The 20778-nt window shown below is 43.3% G+C and overlaps 1 protein-coding gene across 2 annotated transcripts; it reads right to left on the bottom strand.

Annotated features, from left to right (window-relative positions):
* Window positions 1-11583: 11583 nt before the first annotated feature.
* LOC106580764 (delta-like protein C) lies at window positions 11584-20778 on the bottom strand. Of its 2 annotated transcripts, XM_014162151.3 has the most exons (10): window positions 20466-20778; window positions 20130-20369; window positions 19497-19557; window positions 19009-19266; window positions 18120-18481; window positions 17732-17948; window positions 16517-16561; window positions 13408-14110; window positions 12991-13111; window positions 11584-12879 (listed from the first exon to the last, which is right to left on the bottom strand). In XM_014162151.3, exons 1-10 carry the CDS (start codon window positions 20514-20516, stop codon window positions 12874-12876), a joined length of 2064 nt encoding a protein of 687 aa, XP_014017626.2. In that variant the 5' UTR covers window positions 20517-20778; the 3' UTR covers window positions 11584-12873. The 2 variants fall into 2 exon arrangements, with proteins under 2 accessions (XP_014017626.2, XP_045559540.2); XM_045703584.2 differs by lacking the exon at window positions 16517-16561.

Genomic DNA, 20778 nt, shown 5'->3' with positions numbered 1-20778 from the left:
TGCTTTCGCTGTAAAGCCTTTTTGAAATCGGACAGTGTGGTTAGATAAAGGAGAGTCTTGTCTTTAAAATGCTGTAAAATAGTCATATGTTTGAAAAATGGAAGTTTTTGTATTTTTGAGGAATTTGTAATTCGCGCCACGCCTATCATTGGATATTGGAGCAGGTGTTCCGCTAGCGGAACGTCTAGATGTAAGAGGTTAAACCCTTTACAATGAAGATCTCTGAAGTTCTCGTGTGTTTTTGTTCTACCTTGATATTTTTAGTTTTACATTGTTATTGATTATTGCATTGTTGGGGTTAGAGCTTGCAGGAAAGGCATTTCACTGTAATTGTGCATGTGACATTAAAACTTGAAACTTAAAACGTGATCATGATTTTTAGTCCATGATTTGGCTTAGTCTGTGTCCGGGAAACTGTCCCTAAAACTTTTAGGGAGAGATACCTGTTAACTGTATGCTGCAAACATGTCTTAGTGTAGAAGGTGAGATGAGAGTCCCTGAGCACCTCAGAACCATCCCATATAATGGTGTCAGTCTGGAACGGAGCATATCATGTCAATGCATGATGGAAATCTCATTTGGAGCTGAGAAGGTAAGTGTGTATACAACATGGAGGTCTTGATTCATGTCTTTTAGCCTTCCTGTTCCGCTTCCCTTTCTCTGTCACACAGGACTGTAGCCAGACGGGGTGTAGCCAAAATAGGTGGCGAGAGGAAGAGGAGTCAGGCAAGTAATGATGTAGTGATGGCAGGTGTCTTTCATCTGTGTGTGTTCTTCACTCTCCCTCTCTCCTTGTTCCTCCTCCCCTCTCAATGCACGGTCCCATGTTTCTCGTTTCCTTCTCTCTCCCTCCTGTTCTGCCTCTGCTCTCTACCAACCAAAATGTCAAATGTTCTGATATCATCCACTCAAACAAGACATTGCACAAAACATTGTATTTCGAAAAACATGTTCAAGCTGGCGAGATAGGATACTATTACTTTGTGGTAAAATGTGTATACTCTATAACAAGTACTGTATATTACAGTGTATGCTCTATTACAATGTAACCGTCTGGATATGAGGGTGCGATGACGATCCAGAGTGCTGAACTCCTGGCCCTTGTCATAGTATGCACAACCGTTTTACGGCATGTTGCAAAGCAGTATGTAAGGCAGTACGGGAGTTATCTTCGGGTATTCTTGTGAGACGTTCGTACGTTAAAACAACATACCTAGAAAGTTACTCCTCTGACTAGACATTCACTTTATATTACGTGGTGTCAGTAGCGGGAGAGAGGCTCCCGTCCTACAAAAAAAAGTGGACAATGGCAAAGTTTGACACACAAAACTTTAGCTTTGAGAAACTGACTGAATTGACGGATTGGAAACAACCGCGACCAAATTGGGTCAGGAAGATGGCGATGTTGCAAGTCAGTCCCCATGGGCAGCGAGGCGGTTCACCTTTGCATCAGAGGATGAACAAGTGGACTTTGATATTGTCATGTACAAATATAATTATAATTTTTTCCCCCCCAAACGGAATGTTGTTCACGTACGTGCCTGTTTTTTATTAAAGTGCAGCACCTGGGGAAAGGCAGAGGCATTTGTCCGAGGCCTTGACGAGCTTGCAGAGCATTTTGACTTTGGTGCAAATAGAGATGAGCATATACGGGGACCGAATTGTCGTTTGCATACTGGATAAAGGGATGTCTCTCAAACTGCAGTTGAGTCTCTCACGTTAGCAACTAACATTCAGACAGTCCGTCAGTCAGAGGAAGCTAGCTTCCAAGTAGGCCAAACAGGGAGAAGCTGCGTACGCTGTGCAGGAGATTGCACGGGGGCACAAGAAGAATGCAAAATGGCGCACAAAACGCAATGAGAACAGAGATTCAAGGGACACGGAGCGTGAAGAAGGAAAATGCAACCGTTGTGGATAAATGCTACATTTAAAAAAAAGAACTGGAAAGATGTCCAGCTTTCAAGTCGACATGCAACAAATGTCAGAGAACAGGACATTAGGGGAAAAATGTGTCACACAAAAACAGTTAGGGAAGGTACAGAAAATGTTGACCAGACGTCATATTTCTTGGGATCCGTTACCAATGCTGATCAGAGTGATGACCAATGGACAGTGCTATTTCTCATTGGCGCAACACCAGTGAAATTCAAAATGGACACTGGAGCAGACGCTAGTGTAATGTGTGAAGAGACATTTGATAGCCTCATTCCAGAGAGAACATTACAGCCGTCTACCATTACTCTGTGCCGTCCTTGGGGCCAGTGGAATTGTTCACAGCAATTTAAAGCGAGCACCACATACAAAGTAAAGCACCACTTCTTCCCAGTATATGTCGTTTAGGGACAGAGTGTGAACAACTTACTCAGCCGGTCAACTCCTGCTGAGATGGGCCTGGTGAAACGCATCGAAAAGGTTCATGAAGCATTTGGGGTGCAGGGCTTGCTTAACACAGAACTAGTGAAAATACAACTGAAAGAGAACACAGCCATATGCAGAGCACACAGCGAGTAGAATCCCAATACCACTGATGCAGAAGGTGAAAGAGGATGGAGGAGAATGACATTGTGGAGAAGGTGATGCAGCCAAAAGATTGGTGTGCACCCATGGTGCCTGTCCTGAAGAAAAATAGGAAAGTGTGTATGTGTGGGTTTGAAAAAGTTTAATGAAGCGGTGAAAAGAGAACGATTAATCCTACCCACCTTGGAAGAGATACTTGCAAAGCTGAGCAGAGCCAAAGTATTCTTGTCATTGGATGCGGCAGGTAAGTTCTGGCAAATACCCTACATGGTGACAGCAGAAAGTTGACAACCTTCATTACACTTTTTGGCAGGTACTGTTTCCACCGCCTGCCATTTGGGATCTCGAGTGCTCCCGAAATCTCCAAGAGGAAAATGATGGCGACATTGCAAGGCCTAGAGGGAGTCGCCATTTTTATGGATGACATTTTGGTATATGCAAATACCATGGAGGAGCACGACGAGGGACTAAAGAGTGTCCTGCAGAAGATAGTCAACCGGACTAAAGTTGAACAGAGAAAGTGTGTCCTCAGGCATACACAGCTACGCTTCCTGAGACACCTCATCGACCCATCAGGAGTCAGCCTAATCCAGAGGAAGTGGAGGCCATCTATCCCCACCAGAGAACATGCAGGAGCTGAAGAGAGTTCTTGGGATGGTTAAATACCTAGGGAAGTATATTCCCAACCTTTCCACACTGGGCCAACCACTACAAGAGCTCATGAAGTCAAAGACGGCGTGGACATGGGATCACACACAGCAGGCGGCGTTCCAGTGCCTCTGAGAGCTTCTGATGACTTCCCCAGTCCTGACGTCCTACGACAGCAACAGAACCACCACAGTCTCCGCAGACGCAAGCAGCTATGGGCTTGGCGGGTACTACTACAGCTCCATGGAGAAGAAAGGAAGTCAATGGCGTACTGTTCTAGGTGGCTCACAGAGGCAGAAACCAGATATGTTCAGATCGAAAAGTAGTGTCTGGTGAGTGTTTGGGCCTGTGAGAAGTTCGAGAAATACCTGTACGGCCTGGGGGACTTGAAGTTAGTGACAGACCACAAGACCTTGGTCCCACTAATGAACAGCAAAGTCTTGGATAATGTGGCTTTATGGTGCCAGAGACTACTCACGCGGCTTATGACGTTCAAACCCACAGTGGAGTACGCACCAGGAAAAACCTTGGTCGTGGGGGACACTGTCAAGGAGTCCATTGACACGCGGAGAAAAGGAGACAGAGACACACACACACACACACACACACACACGTGGAGTGTAACATCGCAGCCGTCATCAACAACATACCTGCTACACAGACAGAAATGGAGAGCATCAGAGTTGCCCCCGCAGCAGATGATCAGTCACATCATGTCAGGTTGTCCTGAACACGTGGATAAAACCCCAGTCACAGTAGAGTTTTTTTTCCAGTGAAAAGGGAAGTGTCAGAGTACAATGTTAAAGTCACAAAGGGGAACCGCCACAGGAGGCTGCTCATAATAATTGTCGGAGCGGAGCAAATGGAATGGCATCAAACAAAATGGAAACCATGTGTTTGATGTATTTGATAGCATTTCACAAATTCCGCTCCAGCTATTACCATCACCCCGTTCTGCCCAGTGAAGGTGCCACCAACCTCTTGTGGGAACTAGTAGTACCACAGACACAGAGGCCAAACATTTTTGATAGAATACACAATGAACATAAAGGTTTGACCAGTGGTGGAAAAAGTACCCAACACTCATACTTGAGTAAAAGTAAAGATACCTTAATAGGAAATGACTCAAGTAAAAGTGAAAGTCATCCAGTAAAATACTACTTGAGAAAGTTTTAAATAATTTTGTTTTCAATATACTTAAGTATCAAAAGTAAATGTAATTTCTAAAATATACTTAAGTATCAAAAGTAAAAATCATTTCTAATTCCTTATTTATGCTTTTTTTTAATTTACAGATAGCCAGGGGCACACTCCAACACTCAGACATCATTTACAAATGAAGCATTTAGCGAGTCCGCCAGATCAGAGGCATTGGGGATGACATGGGATGTTCTCTTGATAAGTGCGTAAATTGGGCCATTTACCTGTTCTGCTAAGCATTCAAAATATAACGAGTACTTTTGGGTGTCCGGGAAAATGCATGGCGTAAAAAGTACATTATTTTCTTTAGGAATGTAGTGAAGTAAAAGTTGTCAAGCATATAAGTAGTAAAGTACAGATACCCCCAAAAACGACTTAATTAAAATACTTTAAAGAGCTACTTAAGTACTTTACACCACTGGGTCTGACTAAATGCAGAGAGTGGGCCAACGCCTCTGGATGGTGGCCGGGGATCTCATCAGTGGTAAAAAAAAGGTCCTGTCATGTCAGCCTTGTTGTGAGCTTAGAAAGGTACAGCAAAATGAGCCACTAATCTCTATGCCACTCCCCAACAGGCCATGGAAAGGAATTGCTCGGGATCTATGTGAGTATGACAAACAAAACTATCTGATCATGTCAGACTACAACTCAAGGTTAATTGAGATAACACATACAGTGAGGGAAAAAAGTATTTGATCCCCTGCTGATTTTGTACATTTGCCCTGCTGACAAAGAAATGATCAGTCTATCATTTTAATGGTAGGTTTATTTGAACAGTGAGAGACAGAATAACAACAACAAAATTCCAGAAAAACACATGTCAAAAATGTTATAAATTGATTTGTATTTTAATGAGGAAAATAAGTATTTGACCCCCTCGCAATCAGAAAGATTTCTGCCTCCCACGTGTCTTTTATACAGGTAACACACTCTTAAAGGGAGTGCTCCTAACCACAGCTTGTTACCTATAAAAAAGACACCTGTCCACAGAAGCAATCAATCAATCAGATTCCAAACTCTCCACCATGGCCAAGACCAAAGAGCTCTCCAAGGATGTCAGGGACAAGATTCTAGACCTACACAAGGCTGGAATGGGCTACAAGACGACGCCAAGCAGCTTGGTGAGAAGGTGACAACATTTGGTGCGATTATTTGCAAATGGAAGAAACACAAAAGAACTGTCAATGTCCCTCGGCCTGGGGCTCCATGCAAGATCTCACCTCGTGGGGTTGCAATGATCATGAGAACGGTGAGGAATCAGCCCAGAACTACACGGGAGGATCTTGGCAATGATCTCAAGGCAGCTGGGACCATAGTCACCAAGAAAACAATTGGTAACACACTACGCCGTGAAGGACTGAAATCCTGCAGCGCCCGCAAGGTCCCCCTGTTCAAGAAAGCACATATACATGCCCGTCTGAAGTTTGCCAATGAATATCTGAATGATTCAGAGGACAACTGGTGAAAGTGTTGTGGTCAGATGAGACCAAAATGGAGCTCTTTGGCATCAACTCAACTCGCCGTGTTTAGAGGAGGAGGAATGCTCCAAGAACACCATCTCCACCGTCAAACATGGAGGTGGAAACATTATGCTTTGGGGGTGTTTTTCTGCTAAGGGGACAGGACAACTTCACCGCATCAAAGGGACGATGGACGGGGCCATGTACCGTCAAATCTTGGGTGAGAACATCCTTCCCTCAGCCAGGGCATTGAAAATGGGTCATGGATGGGTATTCCAGCATGACAATGACCCAAAACACACGGCCAAGGCAACAAAGGAGTGGCTCAAGAAGAAGCACATTAAGGTCCTGGAGTGGCCTAGCCAGTCTCCAGACCTTAATCCCATAGAAAATCTGTGGAGGGAGCTGAAGGTTCGAGTTGCCAAACGTCAGCCTCGAAACCTTAATGACTTGGAGAAGATCTGCAAAGAGGAGTGGGACAAAATCCCTCTTGAGATGTGTGCAAACCTGGTGGCCAACTACAAGGAACGTCTGACCTCTGTGATTGCCAACAAGGGTTTTGCCACCAAGTACTAAGTCATGTTTTGCAGAGGGGTCAAATACTTATTTCCCACATTAAAATGCAAATCATTTTATAACATTTTTGACATGCATTTTTTCAGGATTTTTTGTTGTTGTTATTCTGTCTCTTACTATTCAAATAAACCTACCACTAAAATTATAGGCTGATCATTTCTTTGTAAGTGGGCAAACGTACAAAATCAGCAGGGGATCAAATACTTTTTTCCCCCACTGTACCTACAACCACAAGCACACAGGCCACCATGAAGCTGAAACGAACCTTCACAAGGTATGACATTGCAGATGAGTCATTACGGACAATTGGCCCAAATTCTCGAGTTCCGAGTTCCAAGAAATGGCAAAGCAGCTTGATTTTAAGCACATTACTTCCAGCCCGCACAACCCTCAGGGTAACGGCCGTGCAGAAAGGGCAGTGCAGACCATGAAGAGAATTCTAAAGACCTGCTGGTTGCTCTCCTGTGCTACAGGTCAATCCCATGCACAACAACAGAACGACACTCGCAACCTCAGAGAGAAACCTGCAACCTAAGAGGCCCAACAAAAAAAACACATCAAGCTGAAGGATGCGTCAGAAAAGAGGAAACAAGCCTTCTACTACAACTAACATCCCAAGGCGAAACCTTTACAGTTGCTACTGCCGGGAGAAACCGTGGTAAAAAGAAAATGTACATGTGAAAACTTGCATTACGTTATTGGTCTTTTTGTCCCCAATAACCTCTACAGTAGCATTGTTTCTGAAAGATCGCTATTGTGAAGTACGGTTGTTTTCGTTATGGTCACACTCATTTGTAGAAAGTGTTCAAAGGAAATGTGTTCAAGTTAAAATAGGAGATGTCATAGTATGCACGACAGTGTCACGGCATGCTGTAAAGCAGTATGGGAGTTATCTTCGGGTATTCTTGTGAGACATTAAACAACATACCTAGAAAGGTATTCCTCTGACTGGACAATCATTTTATATTGCAGCCCTGACCACTCCACGCCTTAGCCTGCTGAGCTAAAGGCCACTCCACACCACGGCAGTAATACAACAGGAACCAATGAGGATGGGGTGTAACTCCCTCTTCCTCCTCCTTTGACGTGGAAGAGGATACAGGGAAAAGACAACAGTGGCAACAATAGAGTTCCTGCCCTGGTGCCTGGTGTCACTCAAAGACAGGAGCACAGAGAGATGGCTGGAGTTTTCACCAATGTTTAGCTGACTCACCCCCCGCTATTGACCAAGTGGAAAGGGGAAGTCGAAAATAAACTCACTCATTCATGAGTTTTATTTATCATTTGTATTGAACCGAGACCTCCCTGAATACCATTTCCCCAACCAGATTTCGACCGCCTTCTGAGGAAATGACTAGCGAGCGGTCTTTCTTTCGAAACCAAGCTATTATGTTGCGAGTGACTAACCCTTTGAAATAAAATTGAACAAAGACGGCTAAAGACCACAGAGTGAAAGTGAAAGAGCTTTTAGTATGTTGATAAGAATCACTGATTAACTTAGTACCTGCATGGACAACTTCTGAATTTTATTTATGTCCCAAGCTGAACAGTAGGGAATCACACGCAATGGGCTCTGTTTTCTGAGGGGATGGCTTTTGACAAGTAGCACCACAATCAGTTGGCACAGGGCGCAATCAGCCACAGGAAACTAGGGAAGGCCACTTTTGAGGGGCGCAGGCATGCCCCATCTCTGCAGCCTCTGCTCGGCGGCGTAAACAGGACGCAGAGTTACTCTGTGACTCTAGCTAAGCGTCTCAGCCACTCCCAGACCTGTGTATATAACCACATCCTGTTTTGACCCAGAACTCTGGCCAATCCAGAGCAGCCATCTTCCGACGGCCACCACTCATTCAAACCCTCGCCTGCCCCTGGAATGGAAGAGCAACAAACATTCAAACTGGACAGTTTTATCTCAATCTCTTAATTCAAAGACTCAATCATGGATACTCTTACTGACAGTTGTGGCTGCTTTGCGTGATGTATTGTTGTCTCTACCTTCTTGCTCTTTGTGCTGTTGTCTGTGGCCAAAAATGTTTGTACCATGTTATGTGCTGCTGCCATGTTGTATTGCTACCATGTTGTTGTCATGTTGTGTTGCTACCATGATGTGTTGTCATGTGTTGCTGCCATGCTATGTTGTTGTCTTAGGTCTGTCTTTATGTAGTGTTGTGTTGTCTCTCTTGTCATGTGTGTTTTGTCCTATATTTTTAATCCCAGCCCCCGCAGGAGGCCTTTTGCCTTTTGGTAGGCCGTCATTGGAAATAGGAATTTGTTCTTAACTGACTTGCCTAGTTAAATAAAAGGTTAAATAAAATAAAAAATAAAATAAATGGGAAAGAGTAGGTTGGTCCTCCTCGCTCTACAGATGACACCAGGTGACATGAGAAATGTCCAAAGTTCCATCTTTTGCGCAATTGTGTTTTCAAAGAGTACATAGTGTGTTGCATAGTGGCGGGAAGTTTTTTTAGATAAAGCCAGGTGAACAGCAGGTAGGCCTGAGGTCTGAAGTCTCTCCACTCCCCTGCTGTCTTCTAACAAGGTCTGAACACGTGGCACTTGGAACTGATTAACTATAACGATGGTTCGGTTGCCCTTGTTTGATATGCGGGAAAACAAACACTCAGTTGGACAGGGAACAAGAGGAGGGTAACTCAAAGCCACTTGACAGTTAGCTCTGTGCACGCTCACAGCCTAACTGCTCTGTGCATGCCCCCTTTCACTATAAACAAAAGTCATATACAGTACTATGACATCTTGGCAGTGGTTTCATCTTTACACAAGCAGTTTAGTGGCATGACAGACTCCCTATCTTTTTGATACACAGTCAGCTTGCTTCTGTTTTGGTTCCATGTGCAGAGTGCGATGAAAGGAGCCACAGGGCCCTCTGCAATGCCCCTTCTCTCACAACACACACTTACAGTTCCTATTGTGGCCGACACCATGTAAAGCTTGCTCATCTTAACCCCCCCTCTTTTAGCACCAATGGACAAGAGGATTTGTTAAGATTTTACTCAGTCTGGACAGCTGAATCAGTTACATCAGCTCTGTCAGGAGGAATGGGCCAAAATTCACCCAACTTACTGTGGGAAGCTTGTGGAAGGCTACCTGAAATATTTGACCCAAGTTAAACAATTTAAAGGCAATGCTACCAAATACTAATTGAGTATATGTAAACTTCTGACCCACTGGGAATGTGAGGAAAATAATTAAAGCTGAAATAATTCATTCTCTCTACTATTATTCTGACACTTCACATTCTTAAAACAAAGTGGTGATCCTAACTGACCTAAGACAGGGAATTTTTACTAGGATTAAATGTCAGGAATTGTGAAAACCTGAGTTTAAATATACTTGGCTAAGGTGTATGAAAACTACCGACTTCAACTGTAGACGGGGAAAAAACATATTTAATCAATTTTAGAATAAGGCTGTAACGTAAAAATGTTTAGAAAAAGTCAAGGGGTCTGAATACTTTCCGAAGGCTATGCTTAATCAAAATAGTTCATGCAAAAAGGGGTTAATGCAGATAGTGAAATAGTTATCCAATAGCTACCTGGATTAACTATTTAGCAGTCTTTTGACTTGAAGGTAGAAGCTGTTCAGGGTTCTGTTGTTTCCAGACTTGGTGCATCGGTACTGCTTGCCATGCATTAGCAAAGAGAACAGTCTATGACTTGGGTGGCTGGAATCTCTGCAATTTTTAGGGCCTTCCTCTGACTCTGCCTGGTATAAAGGTTCTGGATGGCAGGGAGCTCGGCCCCAGTGATGTAATGGGCAGTACGCACTACCCTCTGTAGCCCCTTGCGGTCGGATGCAAAGCAGATGTCATACCAAGCGGTGATGCAGCCAGTCAAGATGCTCTCAATGGTGCAGCTTTAGATCCTTTTGAGGATCTAAGGGCCCATGCCGAATCTTTTCAGCCTCCTGAGGGGGAAGAGGCGTTGTCGTGTCTTTTTCACAACTGTGTTGGGGTGTGTGGACCATGATAATTCCTTAGTGATGGGGACACCGAAGGATCTTGAAGCTCTTGACCTGCTCCAATACAGCCCTGTTGATGGGAATGAAGCGTGCTCGGCCCTTCGTTTCCTGTAGCCCACGATCTGCTCTTTTGTCTTGTTGAGGGAGAGGGTGTTCTGGAACACTGCTAGGTCTCTGACCTCTCATCGTCAGTGATCAGGCCTACCACCATCTCGTCGTCTGCAAATTTAATGATGGGGTTGGAGTTGTGCATGGCCAAGCAGTCTTGAGTGAACAGGGAGTACAGGAGGGGACTAAGCACGCACCCCTGAGCGGTCCCCGTGTTGATGGTCAGCGTAGCAAATGTGTTGTTGCCTACCCTCAACTCATAGGGGTGGCCTGTCAGGAAATCCAGGATACAGTTGCAGAGGGAGGTGTTTAATTCAAGGGTCTTTAGCTAATCAAACTTTAAATGCACTTGAAAGTCTCATTTGATTTAGTCCCTCCCAGCTCTCAGCATAAGTGCTCCCCTCCCCCCATTATACAGTTTAGGGGGAGGGGGTCTTTGAGAGGCAGGTTATTCTCAACGGATCTTCCTCCAACTCTGGAACACTCAATTTCAGCTTCTCATGATGCTTATTGCTTGAGTAAAGTACAGAAAATAAAACCGATTTCAGAATTGATGTTAGAAATTTGATCCCATGAGCGGTCAGCAGATGTGTGCACACGACGCTAGGAGCAGTGGTGCAGAGGATGCTGACTTGTTAACATACGCTTCTACCTTTAATCTATTTTGCACAATACAGGGTCTCATCCAAAAGGGGGGGGAGTGATAGATAATTAGCATATGTATACAGGCATCAGGGAGATGGATTAGAGCTGGTCTTTAGAGCCAGATAATGTATGCTGTGGGAACTATGCCAAAGGCTTTAGAGAAATCGCTCCTGTAAGATCTCTCTCCCTTTTCTAGATGGCACATTAATCCCTGGATGATGCATCTCCAAACAGCACCGCAGCCGCCTCCTAGGCAACAATCTGCTAGCTAGTGCCATCCACGTGATTCCCTTTCTATGGGAGGCCAACATCCTTGCTATCTAGGCGGGTTCAGCGGGCCCAGCAACAAAAGTAAATGGGCCCCATCGACTTGAGCCTCATGTCCCATCGACTTACCATAAACATCAAGCTAGCAGCCCAAAGCCCTCAACCCCCAGTGGAAGACAACACATGAATGTTTTTTCTGATTTATTATTAAAAAATATATTTTTTAGATTTTGTGACAATAAGCACATAACATAGACATATATACAATTCTCTTCATAAATACAAATGATGTACAAACAAATTAAATACAAATAATATTTCATGGTTATGTACACATTGCATTGTTAAATTAAAGAGGACAATAATACAAATATTAAAAAATATAACTATTTGGTTTCAAATGAAAAAGAACAACCCCTCTTTGGAGTCCTTCATTCTGCAAAAAAGATCCAGCACTGTCGGTTAAAACGATATGATATTTTGTCATCGGGGAAGCAGTCTTTATGCACAATACACTTCATTCAGGTCAAGGGAATGTCATAAAGCACTGGGTGTTTGACAACATGGAAATTGTATATTGAAAGGCATTGAGAAAATAAAACTGTTCAATTTACATGTACTACGACTTTCAACCAGTTCAAATAAGACTTTCTAGCGTGTTTGTAAAAAAAGAGAGTATCAAACAAAAAACGCCAGTGTGTAAGATCAGTACCATTTTTCCTTAAGTCAAAGCATTATTTAAAGATCAGGCACTTGATAAGATTGAGTTCCCTAAGTATATATGTAATGCTCTGAAAGATTGGGCACATTGGTGATTCATTTCCAAACGGAAAGGGAGTCCAGTTTAGGGACCAGAAGGCCTAGATATGACACCCGGCCACTCCAGACTCCAATATCTATAGCCAACTGTCCATCTAAGCTTTCAGTAAACATTCATCTTCAGTTCTTTGACAGCTAGAACATTGTTTCCCGCTTTGACAGAAAAAAAAATGAAGAGGCCACGGAAATGTCCTTGCTGTTACTTTCGATTCTCAAGTGGATTGTAGTGGCATCTTATTCATGGATTGTAAAAAGGTCCCTCTAGATTATTTGAGATGTCGTTTTCTTTTCGATAAGGCATCAGGAGAGTAAAAAGTCCTGCTTCTCTGTAATTGGTGAATCCTTGGCCCTCTTCCGAGGAAAGTTTTATTTTTGTTCATTTTTAATGGAAAGCAAATTATATTTAAAAATGTAGTGCAAATGATGCCGGAACATACATTCTACTCTCCAGCCCCCACTTTTCACGTATTGTATCCAAACATTGTCAATGTTGTGAAAAAGTTCATTTTTAATGAGCAGCATGAATAAATATTAAATAATACATGTTGATTTAATATATCCTCTTCAATTCTTTTGAATTGTCTTTGAAAGACTGTAAACATGTTCAGGCAAAGCCCTTGTTGGTCAAGGTACTCCTGGTGTCAGAATACTGTTGTTAAACCTAAGGTGGGAAAATGATGGAGAGAGTTACCAATCAAATCTTAGTGATTTGACAATAACTTCCTTCATAAACTCTTAATGATAACCAGTTTGAATGGGTGGAGCTGCTTACCTCAGTAGCAAAGACACACTGTTCAGCTTGCTGTTCAGTCTGGATGATGAAGACTGGGTGGTACAAGCCTTCTTTAGGGAAGCTCATTGGTGGAACCATTATGCTGCCTTCTGATTTTTTCCTGTTGAAAGAGATAGAGGGAGGGAACATAGGTCATGTTTGGTTCCACAGGCGCAATGGAATCATACAACAGAAACTGTGATCTCCAATACAAAGTTGAGGGTTAAAGAAAATCTGATAAAGCCTGAGCACTGCATAGTGAGAGATCAAGTTGTAACATGCCTTCTAGTAGAAAGCCCTGGTGCTAGGGTCCACTAGGAAATACAAGCATTCCATCCAACTCGAGGGCACTGGTGATCACACACACACACTGCTTCATTGGCACAATACCATTTGAGTTTGGCGAGGCATACCTACCGGTCAAATTTGTTCTTCGCATGACAGTCTTCCTCCTTGGCCATGTTGTAGTCAACCATCTTCTGCTTGTAAGCCGCCTTGTCTCCATGTTTGTCTGCGGGGGCCGAGGTCAGCGCTTTATCCTTATTGGACACCTTGTAATGGCCGCCAGGAATGAGGAAGGCTTCCTTCTCTCGGAGGCTGGACGGGGGGTTGGGACCACCTATGGGCTGGTTGTTGAAAGTCTCCAGGTCGTTACGAACAGAAGACGCCGTGGCCTTCCGCCCTTGCCTCATCTGGCTTAGGACCACGATGACAGCACACACCACCAGGGTGAGGGTGACCAGGCCCAGGGCGAAGGAGACAACCAAGGCTGCAGGCAAACCATCTGCCTTGGGCTTGGCAGTGGGTTTGAGGCTGAACTCGCAACGGGATCCCATGAAGCCGGCCGGGCACTGGCACACGGGTCCGGTGAAGTGGGTGTAGCAGGTGCCTCCATTCTGGCAGGGGAAGACGGAGCATGCATCGGCACGGATGCTGCAGTCCTTGCTGGTGAAGCCCAGGGTGCAGGTGCAGGTAAAGTCGTTGATGCCATCCACGCAGGTACCGGCGTTGCGGCATGGGTTGTGGGCACAGTCATCGTTGTTGATCTTGCAGCGCGGCCCAGTGAAGCCAGGACGACAACGGCACATCAGACTGTGGCCCAGATCCAGGCACTGGCCACCTGTTAGAAAGATGGACAGACGAGGGGTTCAAATCACTGCACACTCAACATGTTTATCAAAACTTGAAGTGCAGGTATGAGTGTCAAAGCTTCTTGTGGAAGGCAAACATACAATAACAGTCAAAAGTTTAGACACACTTACTCATTCAAGGATTTCTTTATTTTTACTATATTGTAGAATAATAGTGAAGACATCAAAACTACAAAATAACACATATGGAATCAAGTAGTAACCAAAAAAAAGTGTTAAACTAATCAAAATATATTTTAGATTCTTGAAAGTAGCCACCCTTTGCCTTGACAGCTTTGCACACTCTTGGCATTCTCTCAACCAGCTTCATGAGGTAGTCACCTGGAATGCATTTCAATTAACAGGTGTGCCTTCATTTGTGGAATTTATTTCCTTCTTAATGCGTTTGAGCCAATCAGTTGTGCTGAAACAAGGTATGGGTAGTATACAGAAGATATCCCTATTTGGTTAAAGACCAAGTCCATATTATGGCAAGAACAGCTCAAATACAAAGAACAGTCCATCATTACTTTAAGACATTAAGGTCAGTCAATCTGGAACATTTCAAGAACTTAGAAAGTTTCTTCAAGTGCAATCGCAAAAGCCATCATGGAGGAGGAGGAGGTATGATGATGCTTCGCTGGTGACACTGATTTATTTAGAATTCAAGGCACACTTAACCAGCATGGCTACCACAGAATTCTGCAGTGATACGCCATCCCATCTGGTTTGCACTTAGTGGGACTATTATTTGTTATCAACAGGACAATGACCCAACACACCTCCAGGCTGTGTAAGGGCTATTTTACCAAGAAGTAGAGTGATGAGTGCTGCAACAGATTACCTGGCCTCCACAAATCACCCGACCTCAACCCAATTGAGATGGTTTGGTATGAGTTGGACCGCAGAGTGAAGGAAAAGCAGCCAACAAGTGCTCAGCATATGTGGGAACTCCTTCAAGACTGTTGGAAAAGCATTCCAGGTGAAGCTGGTTGAGAGAATGCCAAGAGTGTGCAAAGCTGTCATCAAGGCAAAGGGTAACTATTTGAATAATCTCAAATATATTTTGATTTGTTTAAACACTTTTTTGGTGACTAATTCCATATGTCATTTCATAGTTTTAATGTCTTCACTATTATTCAACAATGTAGAAAATTGTAAAAATAAATAAAAATCCTAGAATGAGTAGCTGTGTCCAAACTTTTGACTGGAATAGAACTGTGAATATTTGTTTCCCATACCAACAGGAATTTAGCCGATTACAGATAAGCTTGTGCTCATTCGCACATTAAGTACAGCTACAGTGTAGCTAATGAGGACCCAGGGGGGGGACATAATACCCCACAACATTCTAAGACTAGTTTTTCTCCACCTCATAATGACAGCTTTATCTCACCCCTTATATCAGTCTGAGCCAATCGTCTTTTGTACCATGACTGTCCTGCATTTTTTATATTTTAGGCGTGGACCGGATGCATGTCAAAACAAAACTGAGTTTATGGGCAAAGAGGAAAACATCATTGTTTTTTGTAAAGGTTCACTGCCAAAGAATGTGTCTGCAACACGGTCGGTAGAGTTTTGTTGTTAGACGGACAGATGAGAGTTTGTGAGCGGCTCCATCACAGTGCCGATTTTAGCATGTAAATCTTGGTTGAGGAAAAAATAAAAATAAAAACTTGTGGGATGCATGCCAGCAAAGCCAACACAACACTAAACAATACATTAATTGCACTATAACAGTGACAAACGGTTTTCACAAACTGTTAGAGCCTACATAAATCTGTCCCCAACACCTTACCACTGCTACATCTGGCTATCAGCGGAGCCTTGTCCGGCAGCAAAACAATTCATTCAGCCTAATTTACTGCCTTTTAAAAAACATAGCTGATAGGTCAGACTTGCTTAAACAAAATGGGGTTTCTACTGACAACTGAGATCTACAAACTATGGCATAAGGGGTCCACGAGCGATTTAGAGGCAATCTTATCGATTAAGACATTAACTGACCCAGCAAGGATGGACGTAGTCAATATAACTATTTGTTCAGTACTTTTGAAATGTACAGCGACAGAATTCAGAACATGGGCAATTCTTACAGTGTTCTCCCTGTACACCAAGTCAGAACCGTAGGATAAATAAAGGGGGCATAATAAACAGAATGAAAGCTCTTACAATATTCGATGATTACGTTTCTCAAAAACAGGTTATAGGCTAGATGTGCACCACCAAGTCAGAACAGTTGGTGAAATTAAGCTGAATATAGACCAAATTATTAGGGTGAGGCACGTGGGATACTGACATCTTACTACACAACATACTCTAAATATTACTTTCTTAGCTACAGTATACATATCACATAATTTATGCAGCAGCATACAAGACATTTTTTGACTCACCTTGTTGTGCTGTGCTCTCTTGAACAGGAAGATGGCGCGGCGGTCCTTTGTGGGCAAATTTTGTAATCAAAGTCTGGCATTCTCTGAATTTATGGTGCTTTCAAGACAACTGGGAACTCGGGGGGGTGGGGGGGGGGGGGTTGAATCATGATGATGTCAGTGATCCAAATTTACAATTCCGAGTTGGATGAAAGTTAAAAACTGATTTTCCCAGTCGTAGCTTCCTCCCCCCTCCCCCCGAGTTCGCAGTTGTCTTGAACTCACTAAAGTCAGATTTTGCCGTTCTGAGTTAACAGTTATTTTGAGCGTGGCAGAAATCATGCTTCATTGACAGCATGGCCAATGTTGAATGTTTATCATTTTAAACTACAAAAAGAGACCCTTAATCTTAGACTTGGGACCACACAGCCACTCCACTAAATAGCAGGCTAATGATTGCTTTGCAATGCTTGCGGTTAGCCACTGACTCCTTCCAAACCACTCATTGTTGAAGGTGCGATTTCCAACTTGTTGTGTAATATTTATGTCCAATGGTCAATTCTCTTAATTATTTATCTTCATATGACAAGGACTAAAAAGGATTTGCCAGTAGATTGTCAACTTCATTCATGATGCTGAGTGCTAGCTAAAATTTTGAAAGTATGATGTTGACATGATCAGTCCAATCAAAGCTACTGTAGATATGTGATTTGAGGTCATTTTATATTTGGAAAATTACCATGAGCCTTCTTGGATGGTCACTTCTAATATAACTCTATAACAGCACCCAAGGGGCTTGAATTTTCTAGCTCACTCAGAGTTGGCGGTGACATAGTGTCCCAAATGAGTGACAGAAAACTGAGCCAATCACGGCGCAACGCTCCGTATTTTCTGCTGGCTTGCCCCACCACAGAAAGCACTGAGCTAGGCTGAAACACCAGCATTATGTAGCTGCCTTATTCAAGAAAACAAAAAAAGAGACCATGTTTGAAATGCGGCTTTATTAACGCTATGATATATATATTTCTTACATTGTTTGCAAACTGGTATGTGACACGTATTAATGCCAAAATAACATGCAAAATAGGAAAGCTATTTTTTTTGCTAAAAATGTGGGGCTCAAAAGAGCACCACCTGCCCTGAATGACGGGTCGCCAGTGCTCCATCATAACAATCAGAAGTCCTGGTAGGTTTCCCTCACCCAGTCAGTGGTTGTGCTGTTGGGGGAATTCTTACCGTTAGCACAGGGGCCATTGCTGCAGCGGTCAATCTTCTTCTCGCAGTTGGAGCCCATGTAGCCGGCAGGACAGCGGCAGGAGTAACCACCGGTCACCTGCTGCATGCAGGTGCCACCGTTGAAGCAGGGCCCATCGGCACAGGTCATCGCACTGATCTCACAGTTCTTCCCGTAGAAGCCTTGGGGGCAGGTGCAGGTGTAGTCATTCTCAAGATCCTGGAAATATAAATAAAATTATATATATATATATATATATATATATATATATATATATATATATATATTTTTTTTTTTTTAGCGTTTCATAGAGGACAATTAAAGACTGACTGAGGAGTAGCTTTTAATCCTGAGAGATAAATTGAATGCAGCAGTTATGGCAGAACTTACATCGCAGCTGCCTCCATTCTTGCAGGGGTTGCTGTCACACTCGTTGGTTTCGATCTCACAATTGTTGCCACTGAAGCCCGGCCTGCAGGTACAGGTGTAGCTGCCCTGGCCTGTGTTGGTGCAGGGAGCATCGTTCGTGCAGGGCTTGTGGTTGGTGCAGTAGTTGAGGTCCTGGTTACAGAACAGTCCTCCCCAGCCCTCTTTACAGTCGCACTGCCACGGCTGGCCGCAGGTGCCATGCAAGCAGCCAGGATAGCGGACGCACTCGTCACAGAGGGGTCCCTGCCACCCGAGGCGGCACTTGCACTCGCCTGGGGCCTCACAATAACCGTGCTTCTCATTGCAGCCAGACGAGCAGATGGCTTTAGAGATAGAGAGAAAATTAGAATGAGTGTGCCCCTTTCGGATCACAAAACAATCCCCCTTCACTGGGCTCAGACACATCAAGTATTTGTTAAGTACTAAACTACGCAGCTGGTACACACACAAAAGGAACACATGCCATATTTTTTCATGCAAGGGAGCGCACATTAATTCCGACGCGTGTCCCTAAACCATAAACTCAGCTTCATTGTTGGCCCGAACAAAAGACACAGACAAACTCTATATTTGAGTTTATTCGACAGAAGCTTTTTTTTCTCTCACCAGAAGATGTCGTTGAAATGTCGGAATTAACTATTTCAAGAATTGAAATTACACGCGCTGTGCACATCCAGCACAAATCAGTGGCGCAAAACAGTCATTTCTGAGATGAAAAATACAAGCATTTTATGGCTATATATATATATATATACACACGTATATTAATCTGAATAACAGCCGGTAAAAAAAATACAATAAGAATTGCCCTCATCATTTAAAAAACGTTGTAGTCCTTCTGTACACTTACATTCTGAGCAATATTCTCCTTTCCAACCCGACAGGCACATTCTGGCGCCCGCGGCATCACAAGTGTAGTGTCCGAATGGGTCGTCACGGGGACGGCAGTAGTCTGAGCAGCTGTCACCGTGGTAGTGTTCATCGCAGACAACGTGGTAAGAATAACGAAGTTCACTTTGCTCTTCAAAATGCACATCCTGTGACCAATCCTCGCCAATGTCTAGTCTTCTACGGGTGGCCAAGCGGCTGATCAAGTTATTCTGGTTTTCTATTAAAGAGAGAGAGACACTAAGCAGATTAAAAATAAAATGCATTCCTAAAATCCAATCTTGTGAGGTAATAGCTTTAAAAATATATATCTAATTAAATGTTACCGCATTTTTATAAATATGTAAAACGTGTTTTATAACTCAAACGCTTGTGCTGGGAATCACTATTAGAGGAATATTAAAGTCACTTTCCACGGCCTCGAGGGAGTGGGCACTGAAGGCTACCTACCTGTGGACTGGCCGTCCGAGGACTCTGCGTTCCAGGCTTCAACAATAAGCGAGAATGTACCCTTCAATCCACACAGGAAAAATATATACTTTGTCAAAAAGCTGTAAGAGGCGAGATTATATAAAGTGAAAACTCTTCATGAAAAGCTTCATGACATTACCCAATCTATGAAATGTACCACCTGGCATTAACCATTAAAGGCCCAGAGCAGTGATTTCCTGTGTTTTAAATATATTTCCATACCATGTTGGAATAATACAGTGAAATTATGAAAATTACGATAATGCCCTTTTAGGGTAAGAGGTAAAGACTGCCTGAAATATCAGCCTGTTTTGGTGAGATTGAGTTTTGGCCTGCCTGGTGACATCACCAGGTGGTCAATTAGTTAATAGACAAATAAGAGAGTGTTCCCTACTCCCAGTCAGTCCTAGCACAATTATCACTTGCGAAATTGCTCTTTATACTAAGAAGCTAGTTTTATTTCTTTTTGACAATTTATTTGAAAACAATCACAGTAAGGTACTTAATTGTTACCAGGAAATAGTTTGATAGTGAGAAAAACGGCTGCATTGGACCTTTAATTTCCCATCAGCTCTATGGTATATTGAGTATGTGTACTAGTAGGCTACTCACCGGCCACTTGAAATGGAAAGGCACTCTGATGGGTGCGCTACTGGAGATGGCGCTCTGGTCAGCACTGAAGATTTCGGTCAGTCCCATGCCATATGTGCAGGGGGGCTCAGAAGAGATGACATCTTGGGAATGTTTAAGACAGACTCGGAAGAATATCTGGCAGTCCCTAGACCGTTTGCAGACATTTCGGGTACTACTGAAGGAGTGTACTTTCAACTCAAACACACCGGACGACTCGACCTACAAGAAAGATTAAGTACATATTAGTGGGTAAAAAGCGCAATTGCACAGGTTACCAACACGTAACATAACTATGAATACTGCATGTGTACTCACCAGTTGCGTTGATATCAACGCCAAAAAACACGTGAATAACAAATGAGCCATTGCGGGAAGTGTTTCTTCTTCTGCTATGAAAGTATAGCAGACAGCGCCAGATATCCAATAGAGGAAAAATGTCTTGTATCCCAAAACATGAAGAAAAAAAAAATCACGTGCGAAATAGAGCGCACTTCTTGTGAGATGTTTGGTATTCAGACAATACTTAATAGAAATTGAGCTCACAACGAAAATAAAATCATTTTGCTCCGCGGAGCAGTTGCACTCTGGACTTCTTTCTACCTTTAGTTGCGTGTAGGAGCGTGTGCCA

This window comes from Salmo salar, chromosome 20, assembly GCF_965601325.2.
Source record: "Salmo salar chromosome 20, fSalSal1, whole genome shotgun sequence".
Classification (NCBI taxonomy): Eukaryota; Metazoa; Chordata; class Actinopteri; order Salmoniformes; family Salmonidae; genus Salmo; species Salmo salar.
Note: the sequence above shows the minus strand (reverse complement) of the source record. Positions and strands in the feature narration are given on the sequence as shown.